This window comes from Manis javanica, chromosome X, assembly GCF_040802235.1.
Source record: "Manis javanica isolate MJ-LG chromosome X, MJ_LKY, whole genome shotgun sequence".
NCBI lineage: Eukaryota > Metazoa > Chordata > Mammalia > Pholidota > Manidae > Manis > Manis javanica.
The window spans coordinates 45,512,986-45,532,859 of NC_133174.1; the positions used below are offsets into that span (position 1 = coordinate 45,512,986).

At 41.0% G+C, this 19,874-nt stretch overlaps 2 protein-coding genes across 10 annotated transcripts in view; one reads left to right on the plus strand and one right to left on the minus strand.

Annotated features, from left to right (window-relative positions):
- The window catches only part of KANTR (KANTR integral membrane protein), an 80,351-nt gene extending 61,639 nt beyond the window's left edge, over window positions 1-18,712 (plus strand). For both annotated transcript variants that reach the window (XR_005059195.2, XR_012127511.1), the window contains exon 5: window positions 11,905-18,712. The gene's annotated coding sequence lies outside the window, so the exon portion shown is untranslated. The remainder of the gene's footprint in view (window positions 1-11,904) is intronic.
- The window catches only part of KDM5C (lysine demethylase 5C), a 30,493-nt gene continuing 28,413 nt past the window's right edge, over window positions 17,795-19,874 (minus strand). For 4 of the 8 annotated variants that reach the window (XM_037010387.2, XM_017641167.3, XM_017641166.3 and 1 more), the window contains exon 26: window positions 18,644-19,855. In XM_037010387.2, coding sequence (XP_036866282.1) covers window positions 19,490-19,855 — 366 coding nt within the window. In that variant the 3' untranslated portion in view covers window positions 18,644-19,489. Of the gene's footprint in view, window positions 19,856-19,874 lie in introns of all 8 variants that reach the window. The other 4 variants (XR_012127510.1, XM_017641170.3, XR_001849986.3 and 1 more) reach the window with 4 other exon arrangements.

Sequence of the window (19,874 nt, forward strand, 5' to 3'; positions counted from 1 at the left end):
TGTATATGGGGTTAGACAATGGTCCAGTTTCATTCTCCTACATGTAGCTGTCCAGTTTTGCCAGCACCATCTGTTGAAGAGACTGTCATTTTGCCATTGTATGTCCATGGCTCCTTTATCAAATATTAATTGACCATATATGTTTGGGTTAATGTCTGGAGTCTCTAATCTGTTCCACTGGTCTGTGGCTCTGTTCTTGTGCCAGTACCAAATTGTCTTGATTACTATGGCTTTGTAGTAGGGCTTGAAGTTGGGGAGTGAGATCCCCCCTACTTTATTCTTCTTTTTCAGGATTGCTTTGGCTATTCGGGGTGTCTGGTGTTTCCATATGAATTTTTGAATTATTTGTTCCAATTCATTGAAGAATGTTGCTGGTAATTTGAGAGGGATTGCATCAAATCTGTATATTGCTTTGGGAAGGATGGCCATTTTGACGATATTAATTCTTCCTAGCCATGAGCATGGGATGAGTTTCCATTTATTAGTGTCCCCTTTAATTTCTCTTAAGAGTGACTTGTAGTTTTCAGAGTATAAGTCTTTCACTTCTTTGGTTAGGTTTATTCCTAGGTATTTTATTATTTTTGATGCAATGGTGAATGGAATTGTTTTCCTGATTTCTTTTTCTATTGATTCATTGTTAGTGTATAGGAAAGCTACAGATTTCTGTGTGTTAATTTTGTATCCTGCAACTTTGCTGTATTCCGATATCAGTTCTAGTAGTTTTGGAGTGGAGTCTTTAGGGTTTTTTATGTACAGTATCATATCATCTGCAAATAGTGATAGTTTAACTTCTTCTTTACCAATCTGGATTCCTTGTATTTCTTTGTTTTGTCTGATTGCCGTGGCTAGGACCTCCAGTACTATGTTAAATAACAGTGGGGAGAGTGGGCATCCCTGTCTGGTTCCCGATCTCAGAGGAAATGCTTTCAGCTTCTCACTGTTCAGTATAATGCTGGCTGTGGGTTTATCATATATGGCCTTTATTATGTTGAGGTACTTGCCCTCTATTCCCATTTTGCTGAGAGTTTTTATCATGAATGGATGTTGAATTTTGTCAAATGCTTTTTCAGCATCTATGGAGATGATCATGTGGTTTTTGTCTTTCTTTTTGTTGATGTGGTGGATGATGTTGATGGATTTTCGAATGTTGTACCATCCTTGCATCCCTGGGATGAATCCCACTTGGTCATGGTGTATGATCCTTTTGATATACTGTTGAATTCTGTTTGCTAATATTTTATTGAGTATTTTTGCATCTACATTCATCAGGGATATTGGTCTGTAATTTTCTTTTTTGGTGGGGTCTTTGCCTGGTTTTGGTATTAGGGTGATGTTGGCTTCATAGAATGAGTTTGGGAGTATTCCCTCTTCTTCTATTTTTTGGAACACTTTAAGGAGAATGGGTATTATGTCTTCTCTGTGTGTCTGATAAAATTCCGAGGTAAATCCGTCCAGCCCCGGGGTTTTGTTCTTGGGTAGTTTTTTGATTACCGTTTCAATTTCTTTGCTCGTAATTGGTTTGTTTAACTTTTGTGTTTCTTCCTTAGTCAGTCTTGGGAGGTTGTATTTTTCTAGGAAGTTGTCCATTTCTTCTAGGCTTTCCAGCTTGTTCGCATATAGGTTTTCATAGTAGTCTTTAATATTTCTTTGTATTTCTGTGGAGTCTGTCGTGATTTTTCCATTCTCATTTCTGATTATGTTGATTTGTGTTGATTCTCTTTTTCTCTTAATAAGTTGGGCTAGAGGCTTATCTATTTTGTTTATTTTCTCAAGGAACCAGCTCTTGGTTTCTTTGATTTTTGGTATTGTTTTATTCTTCTCAATTTTGTTTATTTCATCTCTGATCTTTATTATGTCCTTCCTTCTGCTGACTTTAGGCCTCATTTGTTCTGCTTTTTCCAGTTTTGATAATTGTGATGTTAGACTATTCATTTGGGATTGTTCTTCCTTCTTCAAGTGTGCCTGGATTGCTATATACTTTCCTCTTAAGACTGCTTTCGCTGCGTCCCACAGAAGTTGGGGCTTAGTGTTGTTGTTGTCATTTGTTTCTATATATTCCTTGATCTCTATTTTGATTTGTTCATTGATCCATTGATTATTTAGTAGCATGTTGTTAAGCCTCCATGTGTTTGTGAGCCTTTTTGTTTTCTTTGTAGAATTTATTTCTGCTTTTATACCTTTGTGGTCTGAAAAATTGGTTGGTAGAATTTCAATATTTTGGAGTTTACTGAGGCTCTTTTTGTGAGCTAGTATGTGGTCTATTCTGGAGAATGTTCCATGTGCACTTGAGAAGAATGTATATCCTGTTGCTTTTGCATGCAGAGTTCTATAGATGTCTGTTAGGTCCATCTGTTCTAGGGTGTTATTCAGTGCCTCTGTGTCCTTACTTATTTTCTGCCCGGTGGATCTATCCTTCGGGGTGAGTGGTGTGTTGAAGTCTCCTAAAATGAATGCATTGTAGTCTATTTCCCTCTTTAGTTCTGTTAGTATTTGCTTCACATATGCTGGTGCTCCTGTATTGGGTGCATATATATTTAGAATGGTTATATCCTCTTGTTGGACTGAGCCCTTTATCATTATGTAGTGTCCTTCTTTATCTCTTGTTACTTTCTTTGTTTTGAAGTCTATTTTGTCTGATATTAGTACTGCAACCCCTGCTTTCTTCTCACTGTTGTTTGCCTGAAATATGTTTGTCCATCCCTTGACTTTTAGTCTATGCTTATCTTTGGGTTTAAGGTGAGTTTCTTGTAAGCAGCATATAGATGGTTCTTGCTTTTTTATCCATTCTATTACTCTGTGTCTTTTGATTGGTGCATTAAGTCCATTTACATTTAGGGTGACTATTGAGAGATATGTACTTTTTGCCATTGCAGGCTTTAGATTCGTGGTTACCAAAGGTTCAAGGCTAGCTTCTTTAGTATCTTACTGCCTAACTTAGCTCGCTTATTGAGTTGTTATATACACTGTCTGGAGATTCTTTTCTTCTCTCCCTTCTTATTCCTCCTCCTCCATTCTTCATATGTTGTGTGTTTTGTTCTGTGCTCTTTTTAGGGGTGCTCCCATTTAGAGCAGTCCCTGTAGGATGCCCTGTAGAGGTGGTTTGTGGGAAGCAAATTCCCTCAGCTTTTACTTGTCTGGGAATTGTTTAATCCCGCCATCATATTTAAATGATAGTCGTGCTGGATACAGTATCCTTGGTTCAAGGCCCTTCTGTTTCATTGCATTAAGTATATCATGCCATTCTCTTCTGGCCTGTAGGGTTTCTGTCGAGAAGTCTGATGTTAGCCTGATGGGTTTTCCTTGATAGGTGACCTTTTTCTCTCTAGCTGCCTTTAAAACTCTTTCCTTGTCCTTGATCCTTGCCATTTTAATTACTATGTGTCTTGGTGTTGTTCTCCTTGGATCCTTTCTGTTGGGGGTTCTGTGTAATTCCATGGTCTGTTTGATTATTTCCTCCCCCAGTTTGGGGAAGTTTTCAGCAATTATTTCTTCAAAGAGACTTTCTATCCCTTTTCCTCTTTCTTCTTCTTCTGGTATCCCTATAATACGAATATTATTCCTTTTGGCTTGGTCACATAGTTCTCTTAGTGTTGTTTCATTCCTGTAGATCCTTTTATCTCTCTCTATGTCAGCTTCTATACGTTCCTGTTCTCTGGCTTCTATTCCTTCAATGGCCTCTTGCATCTTATCCATTCTGCTTATAAATCCTTCCAGGGATTGTTTCACTTCTGTGATCTACTTCCTGACATCTGTGATCTCCCTCTGGACTTCATCCCACTGCTCTTGCATTTTTCTCTGCATCTCATCCCATTGCTCTTGCATTTTTCTCTGCATCTCTGTCAGCATGTTCATGATTTTTATTTTGAATTCTTTTTCAGGAGGACTGGTTAGGTCTGTCTCCTTCTCAGGTGTTGTCTCTGTGATCTTTGTCTGTCTGTAGTTTTGTCTTTTCATGGTGATAGAGATAGTGTGCAGAGCTGGTACAAGTGACCGCTGTAAGAGCTTCCCTTGTTGGTTTGTGGCCTTCCTCTCCTGGGAGAATAGCGACCTCTAGTGGCTTGTGCTGGGCAGCTGTGTGCAGACAGGGCTTCTGCTTCCTGCCCGGTTGCTATGGGGTTTATCTCTGCTGTTGCTGTGGGCGTGGCCTGGCTGGGGCTGCTCTTCCAAAATGGTGGAGCCCCGTTGGAGGGGGAGCGGCTGGGAGGCTATTTATCTCCGTAAGGGGCCTCTGTGCTCCCTGCTGCCCAGGGGGTTTGAGTGCCCAGAGATCCCCAGATTCCCTGCCTCTGGTCTAAGTGACCTCTCCTGCCCCTTTAAGACTTCCAAAAAGCACTCTCCAGACCAAAATAACAACAGCAACAATGAGAGAGGGAACAGAAAAAAAAAAAAAAAGAAAAAAGAAAAAACACGTAATTTTTTTATTTTTTCCTCAGGCGCCGGTCCCAGGCACCCGCTCACTGGTCCTGCTGCCCTGCCTCCCTAGCACAAGGGTCCCTGTCCCTTCAAGGCTTCCAAAAAGCACCCGCCCACTGGTCCTGCATGGAAAAACGCGCGATATTCTTTGTCCTAAGGCGCCAGTCCCAGGCACCCGCTCACCAGTCCCGCCGCCCTGCCTCCCTAGCACCGGGTTCCCTGTCCCTTTAAGACTTCCAAAAAGCACTCGCCAAAAAGAGAAAAAAAAAAGGGGAAAAACGCACGATTTCCTCCATCCTCAGGTGCCGGTCTCAGGCACCCGCCCACCGGTCCCGCAGGGAAAAATGCGGGATATTCTTTGTCCTCAGGCGCCGGTCTCAGGCACCCACTCACCAGTCCCACCGCCCTGCCCCCCTAGCACCGGGGTCCCTGTCCCTTTAAGGCTTCCAAAAAGCATTCGCCAAAAAAAAAAAAAACCGTTCCGGTTTCTTTCCACCCACCGGGAGCCGGGGGAGGGGCCCTAGAGTCCCGCCGGGCCGGGGCTTGTATCTTACCCCCTTCGCAAGGCGCTGGGTTCTTGCAGGTGTGGATGTGGTCTGGATGTTATCCTGTGTCCTTTGGTCTCTATTTTAGGAAGATTTTTCTTTGTTATATTTTCATAGCTCTATGTGTTTTTGGGAGGAGATTTCCACTGCTCTACTCACGCCACCATCTTGGCTCCTCCTCTCCCATATAACTTTTTAAGAGAGAGATTAAAGGTGTAATTAAATGGAGTGATATGCCATATTCATGGGCTGATGGAATCAATATTACAAGGATGTCAGTTCACCCCAAAATAATTTACAGACTTAATGTGATTCTACTTAAAGCCTTGATGAGTTGTGGTTGTTTTGTGGAACTTGATTCCAAAATGTATGTAGAAATGAAAAAGGCCAAAAAATAACCATAACTCCTGAATAAGAGCAATATGGAATTACTCTATCAGATGTTCAGATTTTTGAAAAAATAAAGCCGTAGTAATTAGGACTCCAGTATTGGCACAAGGATAGAAAACTAGCCTAGTGGAACAAATAGTGCAGAAACAGACTCATGCATATTTGCATACTTGATTTAAAAAATTATGGCACTCTAGAGCAGTGGTGCCAGGGCAGTTTTTTCAATAAATGGTGTTGGGACAATTGGGTATTCAAATAGGAAGGAAAACCTAAATCAGTTGTTTGCCTCACATCACATATCTAAAAAATCAAATTATTCATGGATAGATTATAAACCTAAATGTGAAAAGCAAAGAAGATAACATAGGAAAATATATTTTTGACTTTGGAATAATAAAAGATCTCTTAAAGAAGACACCAGAATTACTAACTACAAAAAAGGACTTAAAGACAAACTAATCTTATATTAACAAATAGAAGTGATCCATTTTCTCTACTGCATGTACTGATGTGTTCAAGAACAGTTTAATATAGAACTTTCTAAGAAAAAAAAGGAAAGGACTGTTAAGATTGACTACATTAAAAATAAAACTTCACCCAGAAACATCATAAACAGTGCAAAGACAAATTACAAAATGGGAAAATATATCTTAATACCATAAAATACTTTATATCCAGATTATAAATTGAAGTCCTACAATTGAATGAGAAAGATAATCAATATAAAATATGCAAAAGAGTTAAATGAGCATTTTACAAGAGAATACCCAAATGGCCAGTAAGTATATGAAAAGGTACTCAACTTCATTAGTTACCAGGGAAATACAAATTTAAACCACATGAGATACCATTTCACACTCCTCAGATTGGCAAAAGTTAAAAATTCATAGTACCAAGGATTGGTAAGGATGTGAATAACAGGGCCTCTCATATTCTGCTGAACCTAAAATTGCTCTGAAAAATAAAGCCTATATTAAAAAACAAGAAAAAAGAAAAAAAACCAAGAAATCTCTTTATCTCTTCTAGTCACAGGACTGATGTAGCCAGGAGTCAGACATAAAGCCAAGTCTTGCAGGTTGCTGAATTACAATGCAGGTTGAATTCACAAGACCTCCAGGTCTCTTGTGTGGAGCCAAAAAGCCATTGACTGGGGGAAGAATAATATTCCAGTACGTGGATATATGTGCGTGTGTGTATGGAGGGGGGACGGGACTGAATAGTAACATCAGGGTTAACTTGGGCAGATCTGAGTTCCCTAATCCCCAGCCTCCACTGAGCATCCCTTGATGCCAGAGTCAGCTCTTCCTTCCCAGTCTAATGGGGCTGGGCTTGCATGACTTGGGGGCCCTCTAATGATTTGGCTAATCTTTCTAAAGATCCACTCATATCACCTGTTGGTGCTTCCATACCCATTACTGGATTCATATTCTTGCATGTCCCAGGGGAAGCAGAGTTGGACTTGTGAGAAGAAAGCCTACATACACACAAAAATGATAAAAATTCAGCTAATTTATTTCTGCAGAAGCTTCAGTAATATGCATGGGAATTGATTCTACAGTGTATAGATCCCAAAGAAAAATATGTAATTTTAGATTGGGGTAAACTTTTTTATTGTCGTAAAAAATATATAACATAAAATTTGCCATTTTAACCATTTCTGAGTATACAATTAGGTAGCATTAATTACATTCACAATGTTGTGCAAACATTATCATTATAGAGTTCCAAAACTTTTTCAAGATACATGCACTCCTTTGTTTATCACAGCATTATTTACAATGGCCAAAAATTGTGAACAACCTAAATGTTCATCAATAGATGAATGTATAAAATAGATCTGGTACATATACACAACGGAATATTACTCAACCATAAAAAAGAAAAGAACTCTTACCATTTGTGACAACGTGGATGGACTTTGAGCGTTTTATGCTAAGTGAAATAAGTCAGAGAGAGAAGGACAAATACCATATGATTTCCCTTATATGTGGATTCTTAAAAAACAACAAATGAATTAATAAAACTGAAATAGACTCATAAACACAAAGAACAGACTGGTGATTGCCATGGGGGAGGAGAGAATGTGTGATATAGATGAGGGGGGAAAATTAGTGAGAATGTTTGATATCTTGATCTGGTTGATGTTTATGAGTGTATACACAAATCAAAGTTCACCAAGCTGTACACTACAGAAAAAGAAAAAAGAAAAAGAAAAAGAGAAAACTATAGGTCATTACCCAGAATGAACATAGATGCAAAAGTCATTGGGTCATTGGAATACTAGCAAACCAAATTCAACAGCACATTAAAAGGATCATATACTGTGATAAAGTGGGATTTATCCCTAGGATAAACAAGCAAGTTAATAAATGTGACATACCACATTAATAGAATGAAAGATAAAATTCATGGAATCATCTTAATATATGCAGAAAAGAATTTGACAAAATTCAATGTTCTTTAATGATTTAAAAAACCTCTCAAATTAAGTATGAAAAGAATGTTCCTCAACATCTTTAAAGGCACATACGACAAGCCCACAGCTATCATCATACTCAACAGTGAAAATATGAAAACTTTTACTCTAAAATTAAGAAGTCAATTGTTCCTACTTTCACATCTTCTACTCAATATAGTACCGGAAGTCCTAGCTAGAGCAATTAGACAAGAAAAAGAAAAAAAAAAGACAAGCATATTAGGAATATTGGATAATTAAAATTATCTCTGTAAATGACATGATCATATATATAGAAAAATCTAAAGATTCCACTAAAAAGTTAGAGCTGATAGATGAGTTCAGTCAAGTTTTAGTGTACAAAATCAACATACAAAAATCAGTTGTGTTCTATACACTAACAATGAACCACCAGGAGGGGAAACTAAGAAAGCAATCCCATTTAAAACATCAGGAAATAGTTAGAGATAAATTTATCCCAAAAAATAAAAGACTTGGATACTAAAACCTGTAAGACATTGATATAAGAAATTGACAAAGTCAGAAATAAATGGATAGGTATCCTGTGTTCTTGGATTGGATGAATTAATATTGTTAAAATGCCCATATTAACAAAAGCAATCTACACTGCAATCCCTATAAAAATTCCAATGACATTTTTCACAGTGATAGAAAAAGCTCTAAAGTTATTATAGAACCACACAAGATTCCAAATAGCCAAAGGAAACTTGAGAAAAAAGAACAAAGCTGAAGGCATCACACTTTTTAAAAATTTTGGTATCATGAATGTACAATTACATGAGCAAAATTATGGTTACTAGACTCCCCCAATTATCACGTCCCCACCACATACCCCATTACAGTCACTGTCCATCAGTGTAGTAAGATGCTATAGAATCACTACTTGTCTTTGGGCATCACACTTCTTGATTGCAAATAATATTACAAAGCAATAGTAATAACAATAACAAACGGCATGGAACTGGCATTGAAACAAACACAACAACCAATGGAACTGAAAAAAACACCCAACACTTTTTCATTATCTCAAATGCAAGCTCTGCAATAACTCTCTATCTCCCAGTTCCTGGTAACCTCTAACCTATTTCTATGTCTATGAACTTGCCTGTTCTAGGTATTTCATATAAGTGGAATCATACAATATTTGTCCTTTTGTGTTTGGATAATTGCACTTAAGAGTAATATTTTCAAGGTTCATCCATGTTGTAGCCTGTGTTCAAATTTCATCCCTTTTATCATTGAATAATATTCCAGTATTTGTATAAACCATGTTTTGTTTATCTGTTCATCTGTTGATGAACCCTTGGGTTGTTTCCACTTTTTGGTTATTGTGAATAATGCTGTAGCGAACATTGGAATACATGTATCTGTTTGAGCACCTGTTTTAAATTCTCCTGGGTATATACTTAGGAGTAGAATTGCTGGGTAATTCTCTGTTTAACTTCTTGAGAAACTGCCAAACGGTTTTACACAGTGGCTAACACCATTTTACATTTTCACCAGCAATTTACAAAGGTTCCAGTTTCTCCACATCCTCTCCAGTGTTTTACTGTTACTACACTCATCCTGCTGGGTTTGAAGTGGTAGTGCATTGTAGTTTTGATTTACATTTACCTAATAATTAATAATGTTGAGGAACTTTTCATGTTTTGCTGGTCCTTTGTATGTCTTCTTCGGAGAAATGTCTATTCAAGTCCCTTACCCATTTTTTAGATTGAGATTTTAGCCTTTTTGTTGTTGAGCTAGCTGTAGGAATTCTTTATATATTCTGCATATTAAACCCTTATCAAATATGATTTGCAAGTATTTGCCATTCTATAGGTTGTCTTTTCACTTTCTTGATAATGTCCTTTGATACACAAGTTTTTAATTTTGATGAAATTCAATATATCTATTTTGTTGTTGCTCATGCTTTCAGTGTTATATTTAAGAATCTGTTGCCAAATCCAAGTCGTGAAGATTTACTCCTATGTGTTCTTCTACGAGTCTTATGGATTTAGCTCTTAAATTTAGGTTGTTGATGTTTTGAGTTAATGGTATATGGTGTGAGACACATTCATTCTTTTGCATGTGGAAATCTAGTTGTACGAGCACATTTATTGAAGAAATGATCCTTGACCCTTTGAATGGATTTGGCCCTCTCGTCAAAAAACACTTAGCCATTTGACTTTGTTCTTCTTTTTCAAGATTGTTTTGGCTATTCAGGACCCCTTGCAATTCCATATAAATTTGAGGATTGTCATTTCCACATTTCTGCAAAAAGGCTGTTGGCATTTTGACAGGGATTGTCTTGGACCTGTAGATTGCTTTGGGTAGTACTGACATCTTAATAATATGAAGTCTTCCAATCCATGAACACAGGATGTCTTTCCATTTACTTGGGCCTCCTTTAATATCTTTCAACAGTGTTTTATGGTTTTCAATATACAAGTCTTTTGCCTCTTTGGTTAAATTTATTCCTAGGTATTTCTTTTAGATGTTATACTAAATGGAATTGTTTTCTTAATTACATTTTTGGGTTGTTCACTGCTAGCGTGTAAAAACACAACTGATTTTTATGTGTTGATCTTGTACCTTCTAAGTTTGCTGAATTTATTAGCTCTATGCCTTTTCTGTGTCTGAAATACCTTTCTGCATCAATTTAAATTATCATCTAGGTTTTTTCCTTTGTTCTATTAAGATGATATGTAACCTTGATCAGTTTTGTGATGTTGAACCACTCTTGCATTCCTGGGATAAACCCCTCCTTGATTATAGTATATAATCCTTTTAGTATGCTGTTGGGTTTGGTTAGCTAGTGTCTTGTTGAGGGTTTTTGCATCTATATTCATAAGGGATATTGGTATATACCTTTATTTTCTTGTGATCTCTTTATCTGGTTTTGGTAGGGCCATATTTTTCAATATGAGAGGCATTTATCGGCAATCCTGGATATGCTCTGTTAGCTGAAGCAGCTAGGAGTATCTCTAGATTTGTTCTATTGACTGACTGAAACCTAGACTCAACAGTAGCCTGTGTTAAGTGAGATTAATATGCCAGATGTACAATGTAGAGGGGGAAATCCAAATGCTACTGGTATTGGTGGTATAGTGGTGAGCATAGGGCAGTAAGAATGTTGGAATTAATTCACCATGTGTAACCTATTTAACTTGCCATCTACCTATATGGACATTCCTTTCCCAAAGGCTTTGAGAAATACATTAAGAGGTGTGACAAGGACTAGCTAGGTGGTTATTAAGCCTGTTTCCTCTTCTTCCTCAGGACAAATTCAGACTGCATTTCCTAGTGTTCCTGTAGTTGAGTATGACCACTGTCTGAGTTTTAACCAATGAAATGTGAGCAGAAATGATGTACACTACATACAGGCCTAGCTCATAAAACCTCCCACATGGTCTTTTCCTCTTCTAGTTGGCTGGAAAAGAGATTATAACAGTACAATGGTGACCATGTTGTGGAGATGGCAGACCCTCTAGATGGAAGGTGACTAAACCATTGAATCACCTTGTAGAAGAAGAGGGCAATCCAACTATTAACACCTGTTTTGGAATATTACAGAAGAAATAAGGAAATTTTTATTGTCTTACATTAGAGGCTTTTTTTCTGTCCCAGAAGCTAACTTTATCTTAACTAATACTTGAGTGATCTCCAGTATCCTTAAAAAGCATTGAAATGTTTTTTCTTCTGTCAGAGTCATGGTGAGAGATCATGATAATGGGCCCTCTGATTTAAATGTGGAGACAGGATCACATCCAGAGACAGTTTGGTCTGGTTCCTAAAATGGACAGCAGAGCCATGGCAGTAACCAGAATGCTTTGACCTGTGGGGATCTGTAGTGGTGGCTAATTAAACATGGTTGCCCTAGGGCCAAAATAGATGGACAGCCTAATAAGGTCCTACTTGATTTGTATAACCAAAAAGTCTAGTCTGACAAGTGCAGATCTGATCTAGTTCCAAAATATAGACTCCTAGCCTCTCCCCCAGTTCAAGGACTAGATCTATGAATGAAGGAGTGGATGCATTTGAAGGACCTTGCTACATTTCTCACAAATATGAAACTCTTCCTCCTCTTTTTTCCCACAGGGACCTACAGCCAGTGTAACTATGCCCTGGGGCCGGAAATATCCAGACCTTTTGAAACTGAGTTAATGGTAATTGCTGGTGACCACTGTCACTGTGGCCCACCTGTCAGAGTTGGATCAAGTCATACATGAAGTGTGAGCCTGAGTCTTTTCCATATTGGGCCCAGAGGATCCCAAGTCCCATCCTATGGTGATTTTGCCAGTTCCTAGACACATTATTAGGCATGATATAGATGGCATAAAAGGTAGGACTACAGCTGAATAACAAATTAGTGAGTGGAAAGATCAGATTCAGGACCTCTTCTGGAAATCAACAGGAAAGAATGAAGAGATACAAAATATTTTTTAAGATAAATGAATGAAAAGATATTCCATTCTCATGGATTGGAAGAATATTAAAATTTCCATATTACCCTAAGCAATCTATAGATTTAGTGCAATCCCTAACAAAATCCCAATGGCACTTTTCACAGAAATATAACAAAAATTCTAAGATTTGTATGGAACCACAAAAGACCCCAAATAGCCAAAGCAATCTTGAGAAAGAAAACAAAACTGGAGGCATCATGCTCCATTATTTTGAATTACATTACAAAGCTATAGTAATCAAAACAGTATGGTGTTGCCATAAAAGCAGACAATAGATAAATGGAACAAAATAGAGAGCTCAGAAATAAACCCAGGCATATATGGTCAACTAATTTACAACAAAGGAGGCAAGAATATACAACTGGGAAAGGACAATCTTTTGAAAAAAATGGTGTTGAGAAAACTGGACAGCCACATGCAAAAGAGTGAAACTGGACCACTATCTTACGCCATACATAAAAATTAACTCAAAATGGATTAAAGACTTGACTATACCAGAAACTGTAAAAGTTGTAGAATAAAACAGGCAATAGGCTCCCTGACATCATTCTTGGAAATATTTTTTGGATCTGACTCTATAAACACAATGGCAAAATAAAAAGCAAAAATAAATAAATGGGACTCCATCAAACTAAGAAGCTTATGTACAGCAAAGAAAACCATCAACAAAATAAAAAGGCAACCTACTCAATGGGAAAAGATACTTGCAAATCATATAGCCCTGAAAAGGGGCTAATATCTAAAATATATAAAGAAACTCATACAACTTGAAAACCACAACAACAAAACAATCCAATTACAACATGGTCAGATGATCTGAACAGATATTTTCCCAGAGACACACAGATGGCCAACAGGTGTGTGAAAAGGTATTCAACATCATTAACATTAGAAAAATGCAAATGAAAACCACAGTGAGATATCGGCTCACACCTGTCAGAATGACTGTTATCAAAAAGATAAAAAAATAACAAGTGTTGGTGGAGAAAAGGGAACCCTAGTGCAGTGTTGCTGTGGATAACTGTATGGAGGTTCCTAAAAAAATTAAAAATAGATCTACCATATGATCCAGCAATTCTACTTCTGGGTATTTATCCAAAGAAAACAAAAACATTAATTCAAAAAGACATAGGCACCCCTATGGTCTCTGTAGCATTATTCACAATAGCCAACATACAGAAACAACCAAAATGTCGATCAATGCATGAATGGATAAAGGAGATGTGGTACACACACACACCATAGAATACTACTCAACCATAAAAAAGAATGAAATCTTGCCATTTGTGACAACATGGATGGACCTTTAGGGTATTATGTTAAGTGAAATAAGTGAAATAAGACAAAGACAAATACATATGATTTCACTTCTATGTAGAATCTAAAAAACAAAAGAACAAAACTCAGACACAGAGAACAGATTGGTGGCTGCCAGAGGGGAGGGGGTTGGGTGGGGGCAATATGGGAGAAGGTGGTCAAGGGGTACAAACTTTCAGTTATAAAATAAGTCATGGGATGTAATGTACAGCATAGTGACTATCATCAATAATATTGTATTGCATAGTATGTAACTGTATACAGTGATGGGGGAAACTGGACTTACCTGGTGATTATTTCTTAGTGTATACAAATATCAAATCATTATGTCATATATCTGAAGCTAATATATGTCAATTATACCTTGGAAGGTAAAATTAGAACTGGTCACATTGTGATACTGGAGTCCCAGAAACAGAGAAAAATAAAAATGGGAAAGCAGATTTTGTGAATGAGTGCCTGGATGTAGGACACCATGTCACTTGTGCAAGCCGACCTGCCCATTGGGAGCTGTTTGTTAACTGTCCCATCAAGCCATGACCTCGTGTCTATGTGCAGCAGTACTCCATCACTAAACAGAATAGGTTTTTATAAGCAGGGCTAGAGAACACAAGTAGTAGGTGGATCATGTTCTTGCAGGCTAAGTAGCCCTCCCTTTCTCACACCTGAAGTCTCATGGGGCATTCTCTGTGACCAGGTGACTAAGCAACACAATACTCAACCTTGGTTTACAGATAGTTCTGTAGTTTACAGATAGATATGCTGGCACCAGCTGGAAGTGACTAGTTGTAGTGCTACAGCCCCACTTAGAGTTGATCCTTTACAGTGAGAAGGGAAATTCTCCCAGTAGGAAGACTGCCTGCTCACAAAGAGGTATAGATTTCCACTAACTCATGAGTAGTTACTAATGATTTGCCTAGATGGTCAAGGACTTGGAAAGAACAGGACTGAATTATTGTTGATGAGGTCTAGGGGAAAAGGCATATGGATGTCCCTCTTGGCATGGGCACAGAGTGTCCCACATAAATGAGCGCCAGAGAGAATCCACTGTGAAGAAGGATCTCAATCAGATGGACAAGATGTCCTATTCTGTGGATGTCAGCCAAATTCTATCTCTGTAACCCTTTTCCTTACTCAATGGACTCCTGAACAAAATGGCCATGGTGGCAGGCACAGAGTTTAGGCATAAGCTCCACAATATGGACCTTCACCAAGGCTGATCTGGCTATAGCCACTGCTGAGTGCCTAACCTCCCAACAGCAGAGAAACACCAAACCCCTCTATTGAATCACTTCCCAGGGGCAGCCAGGAAAAGATTAGACAGTACAAAAAGAAGTTAGTGGATCCCCAAAATTCTGGCAGGAAGCAGACTGGGAAAACGATTCAAGGTGCAAACATGCACTACCTTTCATGAAAAAGGAAGGCAGGCACGGTGGGTGAGACAAAGAGCTCAGAAAACAGAGCCACGAGCCATGGAGAATTACTCCCCATCCTTGAAACCTAATCAAGAAAGTTCAATTTGCCCAGATTTCAGAATTGCTATAGACCAGTTATTCATTTGGATCTCCCATTTTCTCCCTTTTCAAACTGGAATGTCTGTAGCAGTTATCCTGTGCCTATTCCACCAGAGTATGTTCGGTGTGCTGAGGGCAGATAACTTGTCTCTTAAGTTTCACAGATCTACAGATGGAGAAAAATAGTACTTAAGGAGCCATACCTAAGGAATACACCTGAGAAGTCTGGCTCACACCTGGACCTAATTTAGATGAGATTCTGGACATTAACACGATGCTGAAATGAAACTTTTACAGACCTTGGGAAGGGGTGAACGTATTCTGCATGTGGAAGGGACCAGAGATGGAACTATGGTAGTCTCCAACATGGTCCCCAATGATCCTGGTATTCACACCCCTGTGTAATCTCAAGTGTAGCCTGGACCTAGTGACTTCCTTCTAATGGATAGAATATGGCAGAAGTGATGGGATGTCACCTCAGAGACGGAGTTATAAAGACTGGGACTTGTGTTTTGCACTCGCAAAATTCTCCTTCATTTCACTCAATTTGTCTGATGAAGCAAAAGCAGCCATATTGTGAACTGCCCTATGGAAAGGTCCACATGGCAAGGAGTCCGAGGGTGCCCTCCAGGCAAGAGCCAGCAATAAACTGAGGTCCTCAGTCCAACAACCCTCAAGGAACTAAATCCTGCCAACAATCACTTGGTTGGAGCTTGGGAAGCAGATCCTTCCTCAGTCACACCTTGAGATAACTGCAGCCCCAGCAAACACCTTGATTGCAGCCTGAGAGACTTTGAAATGAAAACCCAGCTAAGTTGGACCCAGATTCCTGACCTACAGGAACTGAGATAAATGTGTTAAGCCACTAAGTTTTTGGAGTAATTGTTACGCAGCAATACATACGAATACAGGCAGGCATGGAGGTTATGTACAAGTGCAGCAATATGGACTTCTACCTACCAAGCCAATTTGGCTAGAACACTGCTGTATACCCACCTGCTGAGATCAACACTGAGCTCCTACTATGAACTATTTCCTGGGGGCAGGCTGATTACTTTGGACCTCTTTTGTCACACAGCACAGGCCATAGGTTCACAGATGGTGGGAATCCCGGCTCTGCCAGGCTGATATATCTGGGCCAAGCCTTCGTCAAGGAATCCATTTCCTGCATGTCTGACAAGGACTGTGAAATACCTCAACAGCTTGGCACCCAGAAGAGGGCTCGGAAGCCCCTGCTCCCTTCCATTTCCTGGGAAAGGGGCTCTGTCTCTCAGGCTCCCAAGTTCTCGTCTCCCATTACAATTTCAGGACTCCTGGGAAGCAGGGTCAGTGTCCGCCCTTCAGGGCCCCAGTGACCACACACCTTGGACTCCAGATCCCTCTCCCATGGGGTAGCACCCTCACCAATGACCTTTATGCAATGCAAAGGGTCAGAGTTCACATGCACAGCAGAGCTGCAAATGCTGTCTCTGTCCCCATCCTTCTGAGCCTAGGCTGCAGGCCTGACTGGAAATGAGGACACAGCAGCCAGCCTGGGATTTGCCTTCCCTCCACCCCCAGTAGGGGGATCCTAGGGGTGGGAGAGGCAGGCGCATTAATCCTAGAGTGTCAGAGGCCATGCAAGGCATAGTGGAGGCACTAGGGAGGTGGAAAGAAGAGGTTGGTTGGGCCTGACAGAAGGGGTTAGGGAAAGTCCTTAGTGGAAATGACATCTCCTCTTCCCATCCCCTTTTCACCTGCAGACTCAGAAGTATCCCGAGGGATGTAGCAACCTCTGGGAGGATGGTGGTATCTCTGCACTGGATAATGACTTGTGGGGTGAAAAGATACCGTTACCCCAATCTTCTTTTTCCCCATCTCCCATTCATCTGGGGTCCCTGAGTCAGCCACTCCTCCCTTTCTGGGTGAGTGCCTGGGAAAGGGGGACAGATCCCTAACAAGAGCAAGCTCTCTGAAACGAATGTTAGATCTCTGTCTCATAGGATGGGGGCTAAGGCCTCTCCTACAGAGCCCTTGGGATGCTCATCCAGCATGAGGGATGGAGGAGGGTGGTGCCAAGATGGGAAAGGTTGTCTGGAAACCAATTTTGAAGGCTGGCCCATACCCTGGAGGACCCTAGCCTACACCCAGCATTTCTGTAGTCTGGGAGCTACTGTAGGCTGTAGGCACCCTCTCCCTCCCATCAGCAACTTCCAGGGGCTGAGCATCTTGGGGTGGGGAATGGTAGTGAAGTGCTGAACCTGAGTTCCTTCCCTTCCCCGTGTTGCCTCTCACCCCCCAGTCTCTTTTGATGTCACCTCCTCTCAGCCCTCTTTTCATGATCAATTCCAAATAGGTGAGAGGCAAAGGGCCAGGCTTTTCCTCTGGACTGGGGCCTGGGGTCAAACTGGGCCCAAGACAGGGGTGTCCACTGGAGGACAGTGGGTTTTCTCACTTACCACTAGACTCAGATCACCTGGAAGTATTGGGAAAGGGGAGAAGCAGAGCAAAATAAACCCAGTGAGCATTCAGACGAGAAAGGGCAGAGTGGTGATGGTCCCTGATCTAGTTCAACACCCTCATTTTAGACTTTAGGGCCCAGAAGAGGAAAAAAAATCTGTCTACTATAAAGACATCATTAATATATACATTTAGAAGTGAACTCTACTTGAAACCATTATGCTAAGTGAAAGAACACAGTCACAAAGCACATATTGTATGATTCCGTTTATATAAAATGTTCAAAATAGGCAAATTCACATAGGTTAGTGGTGGCATAGGGCTGGGAGGGCAATACCTAGAGTTGGAGATTCTTTTTGGAATGATGGAAACACTCAAAATCTTTTGTGGTAATGTTTGCACAACTGGAATATACTAAAAGCCACTGAATTGTATACTTTAAGTGGGTGAACAGTACATATAGTACATAAATTATATTGCAGTAAAACTGTATTTAAAAAGTTAACTAAGGGGTTGCAAACGACCACACATCTGAGCTTTAGTTCCCATTCACAGGGGCATAGAGAACCCTTTAGGGTGGAGAAAAATCAGGGAAAAGTCCCTACATGTGGCATATGGGTCAGACAGAAAAGCATTCCAGAAAGAATGAGATTATAATCTTGATCTTAAGAGCAATGAAACATCATGGACAGTTTTTAACAGTAGATATGATCAGATTTGCAGTTTGGAAACATCCCTCTGAATCACTGAGTTGTACATTTAAAACAGGTAAATTTTATGATATGCAAATTGTACCTCAATAAAGGCAAAAAAAATCCCTCTTGGGGCATGAGAAGGAAAGAATGGAGGGCATTAAGTTGGGAGTTCAAGTGAGAGGTGCTAGGGCCCATCTGGTGGAAGATGGGGAAACTGAGGGTGGAGTCGGGGGACACTCAGGGAGGTCTTGCCCAGACGGTTAAGGAGAACCTGGTGGAACTCGGTTTCAGAACCCAGAGCTACCTGGCTTCAGCCCTAGCGCTCCCGTCAGCACTGCAGCTGCTCCACTACAGGTGATGGAGGCACTGTTCTCCAGTTCCAAGAGAAATGCACTTCAGAAACATGTTTCCAAAAAATGTTGCTAAGGGTTTTATTTCTAACAAGAGGAAAATAATAAAATAAAATTAAAATAGGCTTCAGTTGGAACTAAGTTTCTTGTTTTGCTTTTTTTTCTTTTGAACAAATTAATTACACACCAACAATCTTTTATTACAACATGAACCCAGGAGGAGGAAAGGAGGCCAGGCAGGGGGCGGGGAGGGCAGGGGGTAGGCTGAGGTGGTTGTGAGGACAAGCACCAAAAGCTTCTTTTGGATAGCAGGGAGCCCTGCTCAGCTCCCCACCCAAATCCATTTAAAATAACTCAGCACAGCTATGTGAAGTTTCCTCCTCCTGGGCAGAATAGTCAGGGGAAGGGAGGAGATGGGAGAGGGAGGCAAAGGGAGTAGGTAGGAAGGAAAGTGGAGGAGGAGGAGAAAGAGTGAGAAGAGAGGGGAGGTTAGTGTAGAATGGCTGGCCAGGGCCGAACTAGGGGAGAAGGGAGAGGAGGTCCCCCCAGTTTGCATACACCCTGGCCTTGTCTCTGGAATGGTGCTGGACCAGCCCCAGCCACCCCTTGCCCACCTGCCCATCCATCTATCTGCCTCAGGTGTCTGGGAATGCTGGTTAGAGGCTACCAGGGACAGGGACTCCAGGGGCCGGCCCCCAGGAGCTGAGGTCTGAACAATACCTTGGAGTCAGAATATAAAAGTCAAGGGACTCAGGGGTGGGCTGAGGTGACCATCCCCGCCCCCCCCCCACTACTTGCCCACCTCCCAAGATGCAGGCTTGATGGTCAGAAAGAGGATCCTTGAGGCCAAGGGCGGGGGTGGTGGGGTCTCTGTTGGGGGTCTGTGCTAGGCTTAGCCACTGTCACAACTGTTGCTGAGGTGGCTGCTGTGGGCAGGGCACATGCAGCTGTGGAGACAGAGTGGACAAAGGGGCCGAGGGACCTGAACTGGCCCCTAGTGCCAGCCCCAAGCCATTCTCGTTCTCCTGGGTGCTGGGGGTGCCAGTGGTGGGCAAGGGTGGTGGGGGCCCCTCACCCCCAGTCTCCTCCTCCAGCTCCTCCTCCTCCTGGGCCTCCTCAGCCTCTGGCCCTGAGCTCCGTACCCTCTTTGGCTCTAGCTCCTCTCGGGCTGGATCATCGCCCTCCCCACCCCGATCCACCTTCCGCCGCCGCCTCCTCTCCAGCGCCCGGCCCCGTGCCCGGCTCCCATGGCGCTCTGCCTTCTCCAGCTGTGATCAGACAGGCAGA